Source organism: Sugiyamaella lignohabitans, chromosome A, assembly GCF_001640025.1.
Source record: "Sugiyamaella lignohabitans strain CBS 10342 chromosome A, complete sequence".
NCBI lineage: Eukaryota > Fungi > Ascomycota > Dipodascomycetes > Dipodascales > Trichomonascaceae > Sugiyamaella > Sugiyamaella lignohabitans.
The window spans coordinates 3609063-3627262 of NC_031672.1; the positions used below are offsets into that span (position 1 = coordinate 3609063).

The 18200-nt window shown below is 43.0% G+C and overlaps 8 protein-coding genes across 8 annotated transcripts; 4 read left to right on the top strand and 4 right to left on the bottom strand.

The window, feature by feature from the left end:
- Positions 1-93: 93 nt before the first annotated feature.
- Positions 94-984, bottom strand: AWJ20_1141 (uncharacterized protein; the record flags this gene model as incomplete). The annotated part of the gene is made up of 1 exon (XM_018877992.1): positions 94-984. One exon carries the CDS (start codon positions 982-984, stop codon positions 94-96), a length of 891 nt encoding a protein of 296 aa, XP_018735340.1.
- A 790-nt stretch (positions 985-1774) lies between these two features.
- On the bottom strand, positions 1775-4102 carry AWJ20_1142 (uncharacterized protein; the record flags this gene model as incomplete). Its single annotated transcript, XM_018877993.1, has 1 exon — positions 1775-4102. The coding sequence occupies one exon, from the start codon at positions 4100-4102 to the stop codon at positions 1775-1777; it is 2328 nt and encodes a 775-aa protein (XP_018735341.1).
- A 1537-nt stretch (positions 4103-5639) lies between these two features.
- ARO1 (pentafunctional protein ARO1p) lies at positions 5640-8234 on the top strand (the record flags this gene model as incomplete). The annotated part of the gene is made up of 1 exon (XM_018877994.1): positions 5640-8234. One exon carries the CDS (start codon positions 5640-5642, stop codon positions 8232-8234), a length of 2595 nt encoding a protein of 864 aa, XP_018735342.1.
- Positions 8235-9225: 991 nt separating this feature from the next.
- AWJ20_1144 (uncharacterized protein) lies at positions 9226-10212 on the top strand (the record flags this gene model as incomplete). Its single annotated transcript, XM_018877995.1, has 1 exon — positions 9226-10212. The coding sequence occupies one exon, from the start codon at positions 9226-9228 to the stop codon at positions 10210-10212; it is 987 nt and encodes a 328-aa protein (XP_018735343.1).
- Positions 10213-11125: 913 nt separating this feature from the next.
- Positions 11126-12430, top strand: AWJ20_1145 (uncharacterized protein; the record flags this gene model as incomplete). Its single annotated transcript, XM_018877996.1, has 1 exon — positions 11126-12430. The coding sequence occupies one exon, from the start codon at positions 11126-11128 to the stop codon at positions 12428-12430; it is 1305 nt and encodes a 434-aa protein (XP_018735344.1).
- Positions 12431-12678: 248 nt separating this feature from the next.
- On the bottom strand, positions 12679-13776 carry AWJ20_1146 (uncharacterized protein; the record flags this gene model as incomplete). Its single annotated transcript, XM_018877997.1, has 1 exon — positions 12679-13776. One exon carries the CDS (start codon positions 13774-13776, stop codon positions 12679-12681), a length of 1098 nt encoding a protein of 365 aa, XP_018735345.1.
- Positions 13777-15783: 2007 nt separating this feature from the next.
- AWJ20_1147 (uncharacterized protein) lies at positions 15784-17373 on the bottom strand (the record flags this gene model as incomplete). Its single annotated transcript, XM_018877998.1, has 1 exon — positions 15784-17373. One exon carries the CDS (start codon positions 17371-17373, stop codon positions 15784-15786), a length of 1590 nt encoding a protein of 529 aa, XP_018735346.1.
- On the top strand, positions 15929-16282 carry AWJ20_1148 (uncharacterized protein; the record flags this gene model as incomplete). The annotated part of the gene is made up of 1 exon (XM_018877999.1): positions 15929-16282. The coding sequence occupies one exon, from the start codon at positions 15929-15931 to the stop codon at positions 16280-16282; it is 354 nt and encodes a 117-aa protein (XP_018735347.1).
- Positions 17374-18200: the final 827 nt, after the last annotated feature.

The window sequence follows — 18200 nt, forward strand, 5'->3', positions numbered from 1 at the left end:
CAAGAAGGACCATATCTTTTTGCAGTCTCTCTGCTTTCGAATACCGCGATATCAAATCTATTAAAATACTACAATAAAAACAGTCTATTAACTCTATTTACTAAGGGCCTCCTCAAATTCAGGTTTCTTTGACTCAGAATCGAAATCCGGACGAAGCAATTCATACCCACTAGTAGTACGGCCATAGGTAATACCACCCAATCTAGAGACGGATTGGAGCTTAACAGGATCAATGATATTACGTTGTTCGTTGATGACATCCTCACGAACGTGGAAATTGACACCTTCAACCAAAACCAAAGTTCCGGAAGGGTTTCCGGTGACCTTAGAAGTCCATTCATGGGAGTGGATAAGCTTTGCTTCAACAGAAAAGGCAGATTCGGCCACATGCTCAGGCTTGACCTTAGAAGATGCTAATGGAGTTAGGCCCGAAAGCTTCCACTCATCAACATCAGTTGGGGCATTGGTACTACAGTAGTTGGCAGCTTCAACAAACCATTCAGAGATAATGTTGATTGTGAGCTCTTTAGTTTCCAGAATGTTAGCAGCTGTGTCCTTTGGAGCACCGGTTCCCTTGCTGAAACCAAGACAGAAAATTGGAGGGTCATGATTCACCATTGTAAAGTATGAAAATGGAGCCAGATTGCGCACACCATCTTTAGAAACTGTGGAAACAAAGCCAATCGGTCTTGGAGTGACGGCAGAAATAAGCATCTTGTAGTTGTCTACAGGATTACGGTCAGGACCATAAGGATCTAACTCAATCTTCTTGTGGGTTTTCCACTCATCGTCCGTTGCTCCGGATCCAACCTTCCAATCGACGTCAACAGTCTGGTGATAGTGGAATTGGACATCCTTTTCAAAAGGGGGTCTCTCTCTTTGTACTTTTCCGAAATCTCCATGGGGATTTCTCTTGATTTGAGCTTCAAGACCAAATCTAGTGGGCTCAGCACCGGGGCCTGGCTTATCAGTACCTGTAGTCATTGTGAAGTGAAAGTATCTAATTTGAGGGCTTCTAGATGATAATATTGGTAATCTCTTTACTAACCGCAATCTCATTCACAGTAGATAAAAGGATTATAATTTCACTGTAGAGTAATTCTCAACAGATATAGTATGAATAATAATCAAATCGACTGTCTTCGGTCGTATTATTATATTGGATGCTCAGGGACAGGGTTGCTGCAGACGGATGAGAGCTTACCATGATCCGCAGCTTAGCCGGGTTTAGCTTAAGCCAGCATGCAGATGTATGGAACAATCGGCCGCGTGAAAACGTTTAACCGACACCCTGTGCGGAGTACCGGAATTTATCTATCCGTATATTCTATTTCAAAACAATTATATATTCCAGTGATCCCAAGTTTCAGGGATTGAAACTTCCCCCTGGCAAGTGGCAGTTTCGTCGCTCTTTTTGGTGTAAGCTATAGAATTGCATTATAAATTTATCATTATTATGATGCATCATAAATCATATAAATAATTAGCCAGATCTATCTAAGAATCCCAAGTTATGCAAGAATTCTGGAACTGACATGTCTTCCATATTATCGTTGGAGCCATTTTTCTCGCCCAATCTAGAAGTTGTTAGCTCATGTCCATGTAATATATAATATAAGAAATAGATAGTTGGGAAGATTACGCCAGGGACATCCACTGTTAAGATATACTTACCGTGAGTTATTTCCAAATAGATCAAGGCTCTTGAGATGCTCCCAGTCCAAATTCCTGTCGTCTGGAAAGGATGCAGCAGCAGCCATGGCTGACCCAGGCCTTAAGTTAGAGACAGATGACATTGGCTGCTGCTCATTGGGAGCAAAGGCAGATTCGATTTTGGACTGCTGATTTTGTTAGTAAAAATGAAACCAATAACTGTAAGGTTCTTACTTACCGGGCCAGTTGTACCTAGACCAGCCTCTAAGCTGGCAGCAGCTGCAAATGCTTGTAGCGCATTTGTCAATCCGTGCATGGAACTCTGCGACATTTTCTTATCATAAATGGCAGATTCGTCAAGAATGGCGAATCTCTCCTTTGTGAAGTACTGCAAGCTGAGAGATGTTACGCCAGGCCAGCTCTCTTCCAAAAACGCTAGAGGAATAATCTTCTGGACCGTACTAGGGGTGCTTCCAGGATATGTAACTTGTCGAATCGAGTTTGTCTTGATTGCCAATAGTAAAGGGATAGATGAAAAGTATTCAAAAAATGGAGAAGCATGACTGGGTGGAAATGACATACCAAAATTTAGTAATAGCTGCGAGCTGATTGTTGGTAGTGTATCCTGAGGAACAAAAAAGTTGGAGCTAGTCGTTGCAAACTCATCTGTTGTGTAGAAAAGAGAAGCAGTCGCTATAAATGTTAAATAAAGATTGATTTTGTGAGGTGCAATGGGTTCTGATGCTTTCACGCTGAGATCAGCCAGTGAACAATGCTCTGGCAAGTTTCGACCCCATAGTTGTAGCTTTGCCGTAATATCATTGTAAAACAGAGACCTCTGAACGCGTGGTCTTACAGCGAAAGAGGGCTGGTTGAGCTGGCTAATTACATTGTTCAACAACCTTACTAATGGCAACAGTGCATTAAATATCGATAAGCTTCGAGCGGGCGCTGCAGACCAAGATTCATTTCTAGACCGGAAAATTGAGTTTGCTGGCTTTCCAGAGTTGGCATCCATACCCATCAAATTTGCAGTCAGCGAAGCGTACGGACTTTGGATTGGCTTCCATAATTCCCATTCTTCCCAGCCATCTTCTTCGATTGGATCTAATTCGAAATCATTATCTGATGTATGTGGAGGACGTCCCAATCGAGCCGCTATTAAAGTATCTATAATACAACAGGCATACCAGGTTCTTTTCGAGAACACTGAAGAGGAGGTATTAAACGCATGAAACCCTTGCTCGTAAGCAACTCGTACAGCCAGTCCAATAGTAGTCCAGCTACTATCCCAATAGCCTTTAGAGAAAAATATCAATGCTATTAGTAATAATGCCTGTACTCTTTCCAAAGATCCTGGTCCTAGAGCCGATTCAGAGATAAATCGCTGTATTTGGATTCTAAAAGGATTCAGATCTCGCGTCTTACGAGAAATATGGGAAGCAAATTCCAGTGTCGCCCATAGCAACATTTCTCTATCAGACCCTGAAAACGACTCCATGGAATATGCCACTCTAATCAGGTCGACCTTGTTTACCATTGGCAGCCAGGAATGAACATATGAAAAGTAAGTATCTAGCAACGAGATTCGATCAGTCAATGCCATTGAATCTAGTCCTGATTTCATTAGATTATTCGATCCCATCAGCAATAACGATGAGGCTGACTGAATATAAGGCCGAGCTCTTAGGATAGGTTTAAAATCCGGAGACATGCCACTACTGGCTCCAAGAAATAGAAAACGACTGCCATCAGAAATGTGCCCGTCTGATACTGCCGAGTTCGTATCTTGTTTGGGACGAAACATACCCTCTGCGCCAGAACGGTCATCCCCATTATTGCCTAGACCATGATGAACATCGTCTGGAGTATTTTCATTAAGTTTCCTTTTGGCAGCAGCTCCGGGACTACTATTTGAAGGGGTTTGGACAGCAACACCTCCTGACAAGGCGATTGAACCTGCCTTGCTCTGCGTTATAGAGAGTCGTCTTCTATGTTCACTTCTGGCAGAATCACCATCGGAGTTTGCTACACTCTCTTTCAAACGCTTACAGACACCTGAATTCTGCCATGCTCGATCCATCTCGTCCTTGGACCTATTATTCATATCTTCGACTTCAGCCAAACCATCTAATACAGTATATAACTCCTGTTCGCCATGACTATTGCTGATGATATATGCCCCTAGCATTTGCTCTATTCGCTTGACATACCCTTCTAACTGTTGGAGGTAGCCCGAGGGCAAACCTCTTTTCTTGGATTCACTATATTCACATTTTGTGCCCGACGTCGCACAAGAACCACACGTGGGTTCTTGTCCATTACATTTTATTTTCCGATTACGACATTGCAAACACGCTCGACTGACTCGATGTCTCTTGGCAGGCTGAGACTCGGACTCAACCTTAATAACACCTTCATCGCCTAATAAGTCAGCTGATTCGACCATTTTTGCATTCTTCACAAGTCGACTTGCCTCCAATTATCACAAATATCCTGGGCAACTGATCTGATTCAACCCAAATACTGACCCGTCGGATGAAGTTTTACACAACACTTGCTTTACAACTGTAAATCGAGATACTAGATAGTGTACTGCACGGGTAAAGGATTGACCGCAAGGGAATCTATTGGGAATCTATTGACCGAGCTTGATCTCCCTAGAGTTGTAGTTGGTGGGGGGTAAAATGCCGCCCCGCGGCTACAAAGCCGTTCCGGTGGGGGCGTACGCCTTCGAAAACTCAGTCCCGAACGGTCCAGAAATCTCTTTCTGGTTTCCATTTTAGTTCAGTCCAGAACCTGAGAAACTTCTTGTGAATTTAAGTCATGAAAAACAGGATTCGGACCAATGTTCCGAGAGCAGGGAGCTAGAAAGATAAAACTGTGGTTGTAGAGCCGCAGTTCCCCACTTCAACCTATGAAACTGTACGCCGTTCCTGTATGTTCGAGACAACGGTCTCAGTTGGCTGCTGCCTGATAAAAAAGTGGGCGGAGTAGTGAATATGCAGTGGTTCGGTTTGCCATGCCGAACGGAATTGAATTTTGCGGATTTTCCTTCTTCGATCCGGTGCGTATCGCGTGACATACGGCACGTCTGGTTTCTGATAAAGCGGTCAATCCCTCGGTAACTGTACTTGAAACATACTCGACACCAGTTGATAAGAATAACTCTCTATGGTAATCAGATAGGAAGATATAAACAATATCACAGATGTTCGTTACTAGTCTGTATACTAAATTGAATCCATGTTTATAAAAAGGTAAAAATCTAAGGTAATACACTAGTGGATATTTTTCCGTGGTCCGTGCGCCTGATCTACCCGTACCCTTCACGCATTATGCGGAAGATACTTTTGCCGCGAGGCAGGCTAAGGCTATCAAGCACTATGACCTGACCCGTACGATCGCATGTCGGAAATGGATGCCGGAGATCTAGACCAATGACGAAATAGTGGGCCACCCAAAAACATCTCATCTTGCTTCGCTATAACAGACTCTTATCGATCTGCCAGCATCTGTTATCAATAGTTTGAAGGATACACATTGTCATTCGAAATCACTGGATTCGATACCGTACTTCAAGTGGTTGTAAATCTTATTTTCTGTTTGTTGTTAGCTGTGAGGTATACCCAGATTTGTGTTTCAAAAATTCGGCGCTGCTTATCACTCACTGTGCACATCGCACTCCCATCGCTCTCACGTCACTTTGCACCTCAAATTTGGGTCACATTCTCGCTTATTCGTATGTTAGTTGTTCTTGACTTCCCCACTTCACTTGCACAGACTTTACCAAAACTAACTCTTTTAGTAGAATCAGTGACTGTAACCATTAGCCAGGGTTTGTTCAGTATTTGTCTGGCTTACTCTGTTCTTGTTCCATTACGGCCTGTATTTTGTAGCACTGGTTAGCTCGCCAATCTTTTTATCAGCTGAAAACCTTCGTCAATCAGGGATTGGCCATTCTGCTAGCCAGCAAGTTTCCCATCATGGCCCAAAATGATTCCAATGACAATCTCTGGTGGTTAAAATCGATGGGATTCACCCTCAATTATTCCAAGGATGCAACGATACTCCTCGTAGGGAGCCGTGGCGCTGGCAAGTCGACCTTGGCTGTTATAGCTGCTATGGCATTGAAACGGCGATTTGTTGATCTGATAACCACCTTTGAAACTCTGGCAGGTATTTCTGTGGAAGCGTTTCGTGCTAAATATGGGGCTCAAGAGCTATTCAACAAAGAAGCTGAACTACTCGAGTCTATCTTAGCTCGCAATCCTACCAATTGTGTCATCGCTACATCCAGTGCTTCGGTGGTGGAGCCTACCCGTACTGTTCTTATGAGACATATCACGCGAATGCCCATTATTTACATCACCAGGAGTTTGGATGAGGTGAGCGAGTATCTTAAACCTCATGAAGATCATGATCGTTTACTACGGATGGCTACTGATAATGCTCCTCTATATCGATTGTGTTCTACTTTTGAATTTGTTAATCTAGGATTAAGGTACCTCACTATTGATGATATCGATGGAGTCAACAATAGTCGAGTGGCCACTCCGATCTCTGTTACCGCAAGTCCCAAAGATGAGCATGCTACTTTATCCAGTGGGTCTACCATGACATCAGCACCCCATGCTCTTGTTCGAGGTTCTCCGTTGATACCTTTGGGCTTGAAAAAGCTTGAACGTGACTTCTTGGCCTTTCTTGATCATATATACACCAGTGCCAGTTTGGATTTACATTCTTCAGAGAAGGCATCTGCATCTAGACCGCCCAGTCCAACTTCTACCTCGCCCTCACTTCCCCATCTTACAACAGCATCCACTTGGAACCCCTTGGTTTCTAAGCGAAATAACTTGCAGGTGTACTCCCGCTCGTTATTATTACCTTTTTTCGATATTCCATTTGCACGCATCGATCTAGAAGAAATTTCGATTGGCGTCGATGCTTTGGAAATACGGGTTGATCTAATGGCACTTTCAGCATTAACTAAGAAAAACAGCCAAGGTGTTTTGACCTATATAGCAGAACAAGTGGCTTATATCCGGCGACTATCAGAGTTACCAATCGTCTACAACTTCTCCAAGTCGATATTCACCAGCAAACCGGAATCGCTCGATATCAATACGAACGGCAATCCAGATTTCTGGATTGAGCTATATATCGAGCTGTTGTTTTTTGGACTGCGACTAAATATCGACTATCTAACAGTATGGCTTGAGCTGCTGCCAGAGCGGGTTATTCAAGCTCTTGTGTCAAAGAAAAAAGTAACAAAACTAATTGGCTGCGCCACCACCAGTGTATGGGAATCTAATAAGCTCTCCAAACAGCTTTCTCTAGGTTTTAATCTTGGTTGTGATATTATGCGAATTACAAGCTACGCGTTAACTATAAAGGACAACTTTACCTTACTATCTGCTCTTCAAGAGGTGAGTAGCAACTACAACAAACCTATCATAGCATACAACAATGGGCCACTTGGTAAGATGTCAAGATGTCTCAATGCCATATTAGCCCCTGTGGAACATCCAGCTCTTTACTCACATCCGGACAGCTTTTACGGCTTGTCCGACAAAAATCCATGGCTCGGTGAATTTGCCAACAAACAAGGTGATATACTTACATTGCAAGAGGCAAATCGAAGCTTATACAGTTTATTTGTTCTTCCCAAACAAAATTTTTACCGTCTGGGTCAAGAATTGTTGTCAGCGAAGGTAGACTACACTTATCGAAAAGCAGCGGAACTTATAGGACTACCCCATGAGTATCATACTAGGAAGATTAATAGTCTAGAGGAAGTTCCAGAGATATTTTCAGACCCAGAATTTGGTGGAGCCGTTATTGGATGGCCATTCAAGGTGTCCATTATAAACAAGTTGACCACAGTCTCGACCCATGCCAGGCTTATCGGTGCTTGTAATATTGTGGTTTCCATTCGAGATCCAAATTCGTTCCACCCTATTGCTCTGCACGGTGAAAATACAGAATGGAAAGGAATGCTTAAATGCATTTTCAAGAATTTGAGTACTAGAAGTGCTATTACTCCTGCGACAACGGCTGTTGTTATTGGGGGAGGAGGAAGTGCACGGTCGGCAGTATTTGCACTCACTTGTCTTGGTGTGCGTAATATACTGGTATGCAATCGTACCAGAGCCAATGCTGAGAGATTAGTGGCGCATTTCGAGGGTCAATACGCCAAATTATCTGCTGATGGGGCTTTGGGAAGCTCTAAAATAGACCTGGCTAGTACAACGGTATGGTCAATGAGATACATAACTCGCAGAGACAGTCTTCTGAAACCGGATACAACGCGGCCAAAGAATTTTGGTTCTTTAACTTTTGAAAATGAGTCTGATGGCCCGAATCCTACAACTTCGATGGGAATTATTGATGCTTTAACAGATGAGTGGCCTAATGATATAACACCACCTACAATAATCATCAACTGTACTCCTGCTCACAATTATGAACTCCCTGAAAGTTGGCTTTCAAATCCTAATGGTGGTTTGGGTCTAGAGGTAAGTATTCTTGATGATACGAAACTACTTAGTCGGGCGGGGTTTTATACCTTTGTCCCCTGATAATGATAGCTGCTAACACACACAGATCCTCTATCAAACCAAGTCGACTAAATTTATTGAGCAAGTGGAGGCGAGAGTTATGAAGGGGTGGAAAGCAATCCGAGGTACAGAGGTTCTTACTGAAATGTCGGCAGCGTCTTTTGAGGCATTAACCGGTAAGAAAGCACCCCTTCCCTTTCTACGTCAGGCAGCAGCGACAATTGCCTCGCCATGATTTACATGTCGCTGTCATATTATAAGGCTATAGTGCTTGTATATAATATTTTATTTATTTTTACCATTGAAATAGTCGGTGATCGGAGACCACCCATCGCCAACTTAGCTACACTCGCTTGTCCTCGTTGATGCTCCAACGTTTAACTCTAAGATCACAATCTACATCTTAGCCCTTCAGGCCCTTGATTTTGTAAAAGCAGATTCACAGGCTGGCAAGTGTAAACTTAGGCAGTACGACTATAGACTATAGAGTGGATAAATTCTAGAACTGCTTTTTATTTACCCCATTTGAATAAAATAGTTCGCAGGCTAAGAAAAAATTAACTCAAAATACCGCGTTTAAACTTTTATACAGTGAATCAATAAGGAGTCAAATTAAGTCAAATATCGGCAGGAGGAAAATCTGGGGAAACGCAGTGATGGACTGCATTGGACCAAAAGTGTGGCCTCTGGAAGTTCGGAAGGAAGATGCGTCTGCCGATCCGACTTTGTGGATAAATATTCCAGTTGTTGAAGCGATCATGCTAATGCATTGGCCCGGCATATGCCTCCTGTGGGGAACCTGCAGGTAAAGTATTCACCCGAAGTTGATTCGCACACTAATATTTGTTGATTACACTCTCTTGATAGATCTTCCGGGATGAAGTCTACTTATAAATACGGTTCCAAGACAACTATCAAAAGTTAGTAATTACAAACCCTTAAGACCAGGAAGCTTTTTGAGTGACGTTTGACAATTTATCAAGAAACCATACAATCAGATATTCCTGCAACCATGACAGCCTCTAAAAAATTACCACCCATCATGAATATGACTGATGAAACTATCACTGAGAATACAAATATCATTAATTCTCAGTCTGGAGATGCCCGTCTCCAATTTTTAATGCATCGTCTTGTGACCCATCTTCATGACTTTGCTAGAGAGACGAGACTCACTACAGATGAATGGATGGCAGCAATCATGTTTTTGACTCAGGTTGGCAAGATCTGTTCTGATGAGAGACAGGAGTTCATCCTATTGTCAGATATTCTTGGATTATCCGTTCTAGTTGATGGAATCAGCCATCCTAAACCGCCAAATGCCACAATTGGTACCCTTCTTGGACCCTTCCACGCACACGCACATGAGTTTGAGAATGGTGCTGCCATTGCCTCTGAAGGAAAGGGTGAGATGTGTGTTTTCGAGTGCACCTTGAAAGATACTAATGGACGTCCTATTGAAGGTGGATCAATTGATATTTGGGAGACTGATGAGACGGGTCATTATGATACACAATACGAGGACCGAGACGGACCAGATTGTCGAGGCATAGTTCACAGTGATAAGAATGGGGATTTCTGGGTTAAGGGAATCCGTCCAGTATCTTATCCAATCCCCCATGATGGTCCAGTAGGAAAGCTGTTAAAACTACTTAACCGCCACCCTTATAGACCAGCTCACATTCATTTCAAGATTAAGAAAGAAGGATATGATGAATTGATCACTGCCCTATACGTTAAGGGAGATGAATATGAAACCAGCGATGCTGTGTTCGGGGTTAAGTCTGAGTTGCTGATTGAGCTTAAGAAAATTGAGGATCCAGAATTCGCAGCCAAGTACGGTGTCAAGGTTGGTGATTGGTATATACATAAAGATTTCGTTCTGGTCACCAATGAAGAGGCGAAGGAGCTGTTTGTCAAAAACTCGAAGAAAGCTTTGGCTAAGATCAATGTCAATGCAACTATTGTAGACGGCCTTCCCGTAGCAGATTTGGATTAGAGTACATACTATAAACGTAACGTATTTATTAGAATATAAGATATTTATTCTCAATTCCACGTTCCTTACTATAGATTACGTTCCTTACTACCGACTATTGAGGGCTAGTGAAATTGTCGCATCTCCTCCCAAATCCATACCCGACGTGATACGACAAATCGAGAAACCGTTTCTCAACTTCAACTTGCTTATCTGACATCAAATTTTGTGATATCCCGGGGCTCAGCCTGGCAGCTGAGCTCTCCTACGGCTCCGCGGTTGAAAAATATGGCCCCCGCAACCAACCTCCCGAAATGTCGGAACGAGGGGGTTTAGTGCAGAACCTCAGTCATCGGAAACTATGCCCATGACCGAGAAAATAGCATATCATGGTTTAGAATAGCAACCGGGTCCGTCGTATGGGCATTTGCTTTCCCGCCCATTTCCCCCGTCCCATTCTTTGCATGGATAAATGATATCTCATTTGAGCTAATCTTTTATCCTAGTTGTAAAGATTTAACCGACAATTTAGGGGAATCGTGAGGCTGATGCTATAGGATGCACTTTAATCTGTGGGGTAACTGCAAAGATCTTCCCAAAACGGGACAATTATGACCCCCATATGTCCATATCTACACACACAGACCCCCCCTACCTACTGTTTACACCAATGTTGGAGGACGGGTTAACTTTGGCCGTTATCGTTTCAAAGTTTGGGGGCCGCCAAATGCAGCCCAAACACAGCATGTGGTTATGACTTGTCCATTTTGTTTGTTGCCTAGCATGAGAAATTCCCCTGTGAACGGGGTATAACTTTATGCGCGATCCACTTAAACGGCTAATTCCTCGCCCGAGTCCATGCCAATATATATATGCAGGTCCAGAACGGAATCAGTTTAGAATATGATTTAATCACAACACAAGTTTTGTAGAAATGGTACAAACGAATACAAGTAACGTAAAGCTTTCGGTTCTTATTGTGGGCGCTGGACTTGGTGGTCTAGCTGCCGCTGTAGGTCTGGCCAAAACTGGACATTCTGTCACAGTTCTAGAGCAAGCGGAGGTTCTCTCTGAAGTTGGAGCTGGCATTCAAGTTCCACCCAACTCAACTCGTATTTTAATCAAATGGGGTTTACGGGAAGCTATGGAGCGTGATTCCATGTTACCAGGTGGCATTTTTCTCCGATCATACAAAGATGGCAAAGTTCTATCAACACAGGATTTGAATCCTGCTATGTCTGAGCAATATGGCAGCCCATATTGGCACGCTCATCGTGCCGACTTCCACAGGGTGTTGGTAGATGCATGTAGAGCTGAGAAGGTCACTATTTTATTGGGTGAGCGTGTTGACAAGGTTGATTTTGCAAATAATGCTGTCAATACAGCCAAAGGCAACGTTTACAAAGCGGATCTTATCCTGGGTGCTGATGGTCTTAGATCTGAGACTCGAAGCCAGTTTCTGGGTAAAAAAGATCTTGCATACAACACTGGAGATTTGGCTTATCGCATGCTTATTAAAACAGAAGATATGAAAAATGTTCCAGAACTCGAGTTCTTGATGCAGCCAAATTTGAATTTCTGGATTGGTCCAGATATGCACTGTGTGGTGTATCTTCTTCATGAGGGCAAGTACTGCAATGTTGTCGTTTTATCTCCAGATAATTTACCCAAGGATGTCAATATTCAAGCTGCTGATACAAATGAGCTTCGAGAGCTCTTCAAAGGGTGGGATTGGCGTTTCCAGTCGTTGATTTCTTTGGTTGAGTCGACATCCAAATGGAGATTACAAAACTCGCGCGAGCTAGAGTCGTGGGTTCACAAGACTGCCAACTTTGCTCTGTTAGGAGATTCTTGTCACGCTACACTTCCCTATCTTGCTCAAGGTGCTGCACAAGCTGTTGAAGATGCCGCTTGTTTGAGTGAGCTTCTATCACATATGGAACACAAGTCCCAGCTCCACGACTTACTAGAAGTTTATGAGAATATCCGCAAGTCGAGAACAACAGTCTTTGTTAAGGGTTCAACGCATATGGGAGCCAAGGTATTCCATCTTCACGATGGACCATTGCAAGAAGAACGAGACCGTCTGTTCAAGGCTGGAGGTGTTGGCAATCCTAACAAATGGGCTGACCCCGAGCAAAGAGATTATATGTTTTCCTATGATGCTTTTGAAGAGGGAAGAAAAGGCTGGGAAGCTTACAGGAATGCAAGTATCAAACGACCAGAACACAGGCTCTAAACGATTGCTCGTGGCTTTGTAACGTGTACTTAATTTATGTTAACAACTTGTAAAAATAAATAAATCAGAAAAAAAACAAAAAAAACAATATATACTATGGAACTATACGTCTGGGTCTGGGATTCTGCCTCAGGTACAGGAGCCATCTCACTTTGCTCGCGAATGGACGCCTGTGCTTGACACGTTATTTCTTAAAGTCTGTACAGCGGGCACCCCGGTGATTTGACGGCAGTATTGAAGAAAATGCACTATTCTATATCTATTGGGTCACCATCCTTCAGGCTCTCTTGCACTGCAGTGGCTACTTTCAGCGTCATGACACTTTCTTTACCACTACAATTAGGTTTTTCTTGTCCTCTAAGAACATTGATAAAGTGGTCTAGTTGTAAGTCGTAAGACAGTCCGCTTTCAACAAGCAAAGTGTCTACTTTCATTTTGCTTGTCCAGCCAATTCCAGAATCTTCAAATGAGTATCGAGCCATTTCAGGGATGCTAAGTGACGCAGTGGTTCCAAATATATAGTAAGCACTCGAAGCTTCTTCTGTAGATGGTAACTGAGGAGAGTGTGCTGCTAGATGACTAGACCCAAAAGTGCTACTATCACGACTCGAATCGAAATCAGAAAGCATGAATGTGCCAATTGCGCCACAGTTGAATAATAATGTGACTGATGCCTGCTGGGCAGAACCCGATTGTGCTCCAAATGCATTAATTGATGGGAATTTTTGGGCGTAAACCCTGACTATAGGTCCAATTAAATACTGTAGAATATCAATATCGTGAACCAAGTTCAGGTATAATTGTCTAGATAGTCTTTTATCATTTTCCCAATCCTCAGATGGAAACACAGAGTCGAGATAATCCATTGGTTTCCGCAACGTCCACGAACCAGAAATTGCCGTAATTATTCCGAGCTCACCACTATCAATTGCCTTCTTAGCTGCTACAATAGAGGGATGAAATCGGCGATGATGTCCCATTAATAGCGATACTCCTTTTTTATCGGCCACATTTGCAATCTCTTCAGCTGACTTTACTTTTGTACTCAAGGTATTTTCTACTAGCATGTGAACACCCTGTGCTATTAGCTTTCGAGCTATAGAGTCTGTGACTTGGGTCGGCGAAGCAACTATGGCAGCATCTGGAATGCCTGATTCAAACAATTCAGCTAAAGAAAAATAATGCTTTGTGTGTAATCCAGCCGCCACTCTTATTCCAGTTGGCGAGGGCTCTACTAGGCCAGATAGTTCGACATTGGGGTGCTGGGAAATCAGCTTGGCATGTCTAGTTCCAACTATTCCACCGCCAATAACGGCTATCTTAATTGTTCTATCCTCGACAGTCATTATTTGAAATCTGTGGAACTGAACTTATTCGGGTAGAACTCGCCAATAAACCGACAACCAGAAACAGATTTCCGAATTGTAAACAAACAGCTAAACAATCACAGTAGTTTTATCCAGGCAAGATATTCTGATAAAGAGCCTGTATACTGATAAATTGATCAATACAATAAAGATTCACAAACTGATAACACCACCCAAATATATGAATAACTGGCGTGAAAGAAAGGTAAATCGATTGTCCACAGACTACCAAAATACCATGAACAACAAGTGGAAGTGAGAGTGAAACTTGTGTCAAACAAAACTCAAACAATGGATCCAATACGGAAACCAGAACGGAAAAATGCCAAATATGTTACCCAGTAAGAGTTACGTGCCCATTAAACTGGTGGTGGTTTCTGCATAATTTGAGCTGCGGATACCTTTGAGTATATGGAAATATTTTGAATCACTTCGGATCAATCGAAGTCTAATTCCAGTGATAACCATGCGTTTGATTATCCGATCTGCGTGCTGTATGACGATCTTAGTAGAATTGAATGCGGGGGCCAATTTGTTGAGTAAGGAATAGCGCCATTTACTGTGGGGTAAACGAGAAATACACAAGTTATCAGATTTATAGTTTATGATTGGCGATTTGTTTGGCTGGCATCAGTTATCGAACTTCGAATTTACACTTTCGACACAGGTGCTGTTAAGTTTTTACACTATTGTTGTGACTATTCACGAAACTGGTTGGGGACGTAGAAGTTTTGGGAGACTAGCTTCCGCATCACCCAATCTAGCGGAGATCCGATGCAAATATCAACGATACTCCTAAAAAAATAAAAAAAACGGATCTACTACTAGCAAACATTTATATGGATCTGCTTGTCCTTTGTCACTTTGAATTTAGTATAACGTGACAAGTTTGGTTTCAAGTCTAGGCTGTGAGTGGACATCATACGGGGAACTAAATTATCGCACTGAGACATAGTTTACATATCAATATGATCTAATCGAATCTGGTTGTTTACAGGCCCAGCTCGCTTGGCTCTGTCGACTGCCCCACTTAACGGGTCGTTGGGGTGCATTATATCTAACCAGTCCTAAAATTTGAGAAAAGAGTCTCGGTAGACTACTCGGCTTCGGCATTACAGATCCCGTCGAAGTGCTCAGCATACCAAGTGCCCGTACTGCACCATTGGGATAGTATTTGGTGATAGTAACTAGACATCAAAAAAAAATATAAGTGGTGAACTATTGAAAATAACCTGTTTGGGTTTCTTAGAATAATATGCCGGCGGCTGTTTTACTTGTTTCATTAGGTTAAGATTCAACTTTATTGCGCGACACCTGACACGAAGCACTTTCGTAAGGTCCTACCATAATTTCTCGTTGATAGACATTATCAGTTGAATAAGTTCTCCGGCCGACGGGTAAAACATTAAAAAAATAAAATAAAAATATAAAGGCGGAGATCTGTCTAGTCTACATTGGTACGTTCACAATCGGATTTGCGTTAGAGGGGCACTTCCCCTGGTTTTACTCAGTCGAGGTGCGGTGCGGGGTTTGCATGCACCCACAAAGTGCCTCCATATATTCTCACCAAATTTGCATTGATATTCTTGGAGGCTCGCCTCGTTGGTAAGTAGTGGGAGCGAGACTGCCTCCGGCGGCTGGGGCTCCACCCCAGTCCTCGTGGCTCCTGCTTCGCAGGAGTTCTGGACGGGTTACTCCTGCTCTATAAATCAAAAGGAAAGTACCATGTTGTCGGCATCTGCCATAAATAATTATTGAAGACAATTCAGATATTCTTTTATGCCCAGAAATTCTAGATTGGAAATATAGCTGGGTAGTCGTTGGTAGCATTTGAACAGGGACAGCAAATTGCCAGCAAGATTGTTTTCATTAGCCTGTAGCAGAGTACATTGCTTGATGGGATACGCCTGCTGAAGACTTGCTGAAATTCAATTATGATTTAATATATGTCGCTACTTCTATTGTAGTATATACAAAACATGCTGTTTAGGTTTGAACGGTCTTCAAATTGTCACTGACCTTGAATGGAGCCTCGGTCTTTTGTGTCACTTCTTCTACAGTGATACCGGGGAAGACTTCGATAAGAGTAAGACCCTCAGTGGGATGAGCATCGAAAACAGCCAAGTCGGTAATGATACGTGAAACACAGCCCTTACCAGTAAGTGGGAAACTGCATTCCTTGACAATCTTCGAGCGACCCTTCTTATCAACATGCTCGGTGACGACAACGACCCTGGTCTTGGCAGGGTTAGCAACCAAATCCATGGCACCACCCATTCCTTTAACCATACCTGGAAGAGCCCAGTTAGCAAGGTCACCAAATTCTGACACTTGCATAGCTCCAAGGATGGTAAGGTCGACACGGCCAGATCTGATCATTGCAAACGACTCTTCTGAACCGAACAATGAAGCACCATCAATTAGAGTAACAGTTTCTTTACCAGCGTTAATCAAATCAGGATCTTCTTCGCCCTTCAATGGATAGGGACCGAGACCAAGAATACCGTTTTCAGATTGCAAAGTAACATGGAAGCCTTCAGGCAAGTAACCAGGAGCTAGAGTAGGCATTCCAATTCCCAAATTGGCATAACCGTTACTCTTGAACTCTTGAGCAGCTCTACGAACAATCTTCTCTCTTTTGGCAGCAGCCTCAGCCTTCCCAGGAGGAAGGTCTGAAGGAGTCGATTCCTTGACTTGATCGGCAGGAACACTGTTCTTGTAAATTTCGATCATCTTGGGAGTTGTGGATTGAATGACCTTGGAAACATAGATAGCAGGAAGGTGGACGTCTTCAGCGGCGATTTCACCTGGTTGGACAATGTGTTCAGCTTCTACAATAGTTACCTTACCAGCACGGCCCATGACGGAATTAAAGTTACGAGCTGAACCACGGAAATAACAGTTACCGAATGTATCAGCCTTGTAAGCCTTGACAAAAGCGACATCACCAACAATGGCTCTCTCAAGTAAATATTTACGACCGTCTTCAAAAACTCTCGTCTCACGAGGTTCACTGGTTTCAATAACAGATCCATCAGACCCGTATCTAACAGGCAGTTTGCCCTGTTCAACCCAGGTTCCCACACCAGTAGCAGTATAAAATGCAGGTACACCAGCACCTCCAGCACGACACCTTTCGGCGATAGTTCCTTGAGGAGTGAGTTCAAGAGAGATCTTACCACTGAGATATAACGACTCAAAGGTTTTATTTCCACCAATATAAGATGCGATCATTTTTGTGATTTGTCCGCTTACTAGAAGTTTACTAAGACCCGATCCATCCACACCAGCATTGTTAGAAACAGCTGTGATATTTTGCACTTCCGACTTCTGTTCAAGGGCATTGATCAGTGTATCAGGCACTCCCGAAAGGCCAAATCCTCCGCAAAGAAGAGTAATATTAGATTTTACATCTTCGAGGGCTTCTTCAGGAGACGCGACTACTTTGGTTGGGGTGGAAGATGAATTTCTGAATTGAAATTGGTTACGTAGCGCCAGGGAAAACCTGGGAGACGAAACGATTCTATTCACTGCCGTAGCAGATGCTACCACTGGTCGTCGAAGTAGAACACCCATTTGTTCTCACCGTGTATAATGTAGGTGTTTGGATCAATATTTCAAACCAGGGGTACCTTATATTTTCAACAGATGAGGTCTTAGGCTGGTTAAATATTAGCCCGCTTAGGAACAAATGTGGGGATCGGCTAAACAATTACGTGCATGTGGGGTTCCGCTGTTTTCCGACTTCGGAGCGGAGCTTTTTCGGCTGGCCGCATGAGCAGGACAGCTATCCGCCAATGAGTAATTTTTAATTTTTGGGTATCAGGTGGATATGAGAGACTTGATTTTGCATTTTCTTTAAGCTTTGTCATCTTATGGTCTAAAATTTCTACCATCCAGATGGTGAAGAGGTTGTCTATGATGTGAATATAAAGACTGCACGTGAGCCTCAGCTTCTGGATCACCGAGGTAAATTGCCCAGTCTTCCGCACATCTGATGGCGGAATAAAATCATGGAACCAAACCTTGAATCCAGTGGAGTCGTCGGAATTTTCCGTAGAATGCGCAAACTTCCGTTATTCTGTGAACCGGGTCTTTTGCATTGCACTATTTGATGAGCATAACTAGACAGTGCATAATTGGCAAGTTGATCGACAGGGTCCAAGATCATGGTGAATAATGAACAGCAATTATGAAGCGAATTATTATATGAGGTGGTCCAAAAGACTCACAGTATGGCATTAGGATAAATGTCGAAAGTGACTTTTCAAGACAAAAGAGTCACTCCTCTCACTAGTTTGGCTCACAAAAATGCTCCTGTGCCACATGAGACGGAAAAGATCCAGGCATATAATGATGAAGCGACTCTGGAGCAATCACTGCGAGCCAACTTCCGCTCACAA